We start from the raw sequence: 3,896 nt of genomic DNA on the forward strand, positions 1-3,896 counted from the left end.
GGGGGGGGGGGGGGGGGGGGAGTGTAGGGGTCTAAGGGCTCTGAGTGGTTGAGGGAGGAGGGTGGTTATTCAGGTGGGATCAGTATTTCTAACCTGACTTCCAGTGAACCTGTGTGTTTGTCTTCATAACACACGCCCACATCCTTGCTTTCACTGTCCACATATGCAGGGTTAAAGACAGTGGGAATGGAGCTGGATTCTAAAAACCCTCTTTGCAACCTCAGACCACGAGTGGGGTGGGGAGGCTCTGCACAGCCTCACCCTGCAGCCCAGCCCCTGCCCCCAGAGGCCTGCAGCCTCTGCCTTCCCCAGCAGGGTTGCAAAAGTTCTTCACTTCTGTCTTCCAGATTTCCCCTTTCCCTTTGCTTGGGTGACTGGCTACCTGGCCATCCTCGTGGGAGCAGGCATGACCTTTGTTGTGCAGAGCAGCTCCGTGTTTACGTCGGCTATGACACCACTGATAGGTGAGTTTCTCCCTAGGATCTTCCTCTGGCTGCCACCGCCTTTTCCTGTCACCCTCAAGGGCTGATGCCATGTGCTTTTCTTCAGGCATGGGTGTGATAAGCATTGAGAGGGCGTATCCGCTCACGCTGGGCTCCAACATTGGTACCACGACCACCGCCATCCTGGCCGCCCTAGCCAGCCCGGGCAGTACACTGAGGAGCTCGCTCCAGGTCAGGGCATGCTTCATGGGGCAGGGGATCTGTGGGTGGGATCCGTCCCCATTTGTAGTCTTGCAAACCGGTTTCCAACAAGAGCTAAGCCTTTCTGTTTTATCCAAAAGATGGAACTAATGTGTGGAGGAGAAGCCACAGGGAGACAGATTTGAGGAGCTCAATATGAGAACAGCTATCTACTCCTAGAAAGGTAGTGACCTAACCTCTGAGCTTAAATCCCCTGATCTGAAAAATAGACAACACAATCCCTATGTCATTAGGATTATTATAGGCACCACATTTTTGGAGGGTCAGGGAGAGGGGGCGCAGCTGGCCAATACAGGGGTCCGAACCCTTGACCTTGGTGTTAGATCACTACACTCTAACCGATCATTAGGATTATTATAAAGCTCTGACAAAGCACTGCCTAAAACCATGCCATCCTATAGAAATATGTAAGTGTATAATATAGAATTGCATAGGTAATTTGTAATGTTTTATTAGCCACATTTTTCAAAAGTAAAAAGAAACTGGGAGACTCATTTGAATAATGTATTTGATTTAACCCATTATCACTTCAACATGTAATTGATGTAAAAATATTGGTGAGATAGTTGACATTCTTTTTTGGACAAAGTCTTTGAAATCCGGTGTGTATTTTACACTTAGAGCACATCTTGAGGTGGACTAGCCACACCTGAAGCCAGTGGCTAATGTATTAGACAGGGATGGTATAAAGCCCTTAGGCTGGTGCCTGGCACCACAAACAGGAAGGTAGCCCAGTGCCTGGCCTCTGGAGCCAGCCTACCTGGATATGAATCCCACTTCTCCCATCTCTTACCTGGGAAAATAGCTTAACCTCATGGTGCCTCAAGTGTCAATGGTGGCCACTTCATAGGGTGTTTTTTGAGGATCGAGGTAATCCATATAAAGTTCTTAGAACAGTTGCCTTGTACACAGCAAACTTTCTATAAGCATCAGTTGCCACAGCTATCAATTTTTAGTAACTGTAGCCATCCTTCCTGTCTCTCACCCCTCCTTAGAATCAGCCAGTGAGCCGAGAAAGCCAGCAACGCTGTGAGCCTTTCTTTCTGCCCCACCAGCTCTTAACTGCTCAGCTGGAAGCTGCAGAGCCCAGGCCCAGGGCAGCCGTGGGCAGATCCACTGTTAGATGGGGCCTGCAGACTTCAGGCCCTGGATACTGAGCTGTGACTCCACCTGTCCCGCTCCAGGCCTCTCCTTCTTCCCCCTTGAAACGTAGTAGTCCTCAGGGAGTACGGGTCGTCCCTCTCCGGGCTGAGCTATAAAGACAAGGAAGACCCCTGAGTCTGCCACCGATGGCTGCTGGAAGTCCTCGCCCTCATTCCATCCCCACTGGGCAACAGACCTCCTCACCTGCCCAACCTCTTGTGTTTCAGATCGCCCTGTGCCACTTTTTCTTCAACATCTCCGGCATCTTGCTGTGGTACCCCATCCCGTTCACCCGCCTGCCCATCCGCCTGGCCAAGGGGCTGGGCAACATCTCTGCCAAGTACCGCTGGTTCGCCGTCTTCTACCTGGTCTTCCTCTTTGTCCTGACCCCGCTGGTGGTGTTCGGCCTCTCGCTGGCCGGCTGGCAGGTGCTGGTGGGCGTAGGGGTGCCCATCATCTTCCTGCTCCTCCTGGTGCTGGGCATCAGGCTCCTGCAGGCCCGCTGCCCGCGCGTCCTGCCCACGAAGCTCCAGAACTGGAACTTCCTACCCTTGTGGATGCACTCGCTGAAGCCCTGGGACAACCTCATCTCCCTGCTCACCAGCTGCTGCCAGACCCGCTGCTGCCTCTGCTGCCGCCTGTGCTGCCGCGCGTGCTGCCTGCTGTGCGGCTGCCCCACGTGCTGCCGCTGCAGCAAGTGCTGCGGAGACCTGGAGGAGGGGCAGGAGGTGGAGGGCATCCCGGTCAAGGCCCCCAAGGCCTTCGATAACAGAGCCATGAGTAGAGAGGCCCAGGATGAGGTCAAGTCCCAAACTGACTCCCTGGGCACCAAGACCATCTCCAGCAGCACAACCTTATAGGGGGTGGCCCAGAGGTTGGGGGTAGGACTTCACACCTGACACACTCTGCTTGCCTTCCCTTCCTTGAGGGGATTTGTTCCCCATTAAGAAGTGAAATAGACATTAGTCCTAACTCCTCATTCCCCTTGGCCCAGGATATCACCCCGCAGGGCAGTTTTCTCTCAGCCCCCACTCCCTTGGTCTTGTGCTCCCAGGAAGGCACAGGACCACACTGAAGGAAATTTAGCCAGTGACCCTCGCTAGACAGATGGTCATGTCCACACTTGCACATGGCTGGATGGTCAACAGGACCTATGTTCAACCTCAAACCCTTTTCTTCAGAAGGAAAAGGCCCGAAGGAGGAATTTATGAAAGGTTCTCAAGGGTGCATATGTGTGTCTGTATGTATATATGTGAGCAAAACTTTTTTATTATGGTAGAGCTCAGGTCTCTCTCCTTTTTACCAAAGATAGGCTGCAATGGAGAGCAGCTGCTCCCAGGCATCCTTGCCCCAGACCACCCAGGATATGGGAAATATTGTAATTGTTTGGAGACTTGGAGAAGACCCCAGGGGTGGGCCTTTCTCACTTCCTAGTGCTCCCCAAGTCCCCTGTCGGGTTTTCCTCACCTGGGCAGGTATGGCTAATCCAAGCAGTTTACCTGCAGTGTGCTGTTCTCAAGTTTCCAGGATGGGAGCCACACCTGAACTGCAGAGGAGGTTCAGGTGCTCTTTAGTTCACCTGTTGCTCCGGTCTTCACAAGAGAGTTCTCTAAGCCCTCTCTCTGCTGCTGCTGCCTCCAATCCCAGGAAGCATGGAATAGTTTTACATTTCACACTTTCTGTGCAAGATGACTTTCTGGGGCAGCTTTTAGTGGTCAACTTCCTTCCTTCCTTCCTTCCTTCCTTCCTTCCTTCCATCCATCCATCCATCCATTGGAATTCCTTTCCAAATGGTTTTCCATTTTCCCATAGAGGAGCTTTCATTTCCTGCCCTCTCTTCATGCCTGCAAAGCTCCAAACTTTTCTCAGGAGGAGGAAACCAGGGCCTGGCTGGAATGCCCATGAGCTGTGACCATCAAGTAGAGTTCATGTGTGTCTGTGGGTCAAAGAGGGGTGCTCCTTTCGTCCCAGATGACTCTGTGCCTTTAGAGCCCCTGTTTTATTTACACCACTGCTCTGCCCTCAACAATCCCACTTCTCCCGGTGAGT

General features: G+C 52.5%; 1 protein-coding gene across 1 annotated transcript in view; it reads left to right on the forward strand.

Annotated features, from left to right (window-relative positions):
• SLC34A2 (solute carrier family 34 (type II sodium/phosphate contransporter), member 2) overlaps nt 1-2,707 on the forward strand; it is a 15,576-nt gene extending 12,869 nt beyond the window's left edge. Inside the window, exons 10-12 of the mRNA XM_008577211.1 lie at nt 348-464; nt 550-674; nt 2,075-2,707. Of these exons, the coding sequence (XP_008575433.1) occupies nt 348-464; nt 550-674; nt 2,075-2,707 (875 nt within the window). The remainder of the gene's footprint in view (nt 1-347; nt 465-549; nt 675-2,074) is intronic.
• The last annotated feature ends 1,189 nt before the right edge of the window (nt 2,708-3,896 follow it).

The sequence above is a fragment of the Galeopterus variegatus genome, unplaced genomic scaffold (assembly GCF_000696425.1).
Source record: "Galeopterus variegatus unplaced genomic scaffold, G_variegatus-3.0.2 Scaffold1461, whole genome shotgun sequence".
In the NCBI taxonomy this organism is placed as follows: Eukaryota; Metazoa; Chordata; class Mammalia; order Dermoptera; family Cynocephalidae; genus Galeopterus; species Galeopterus variegatus.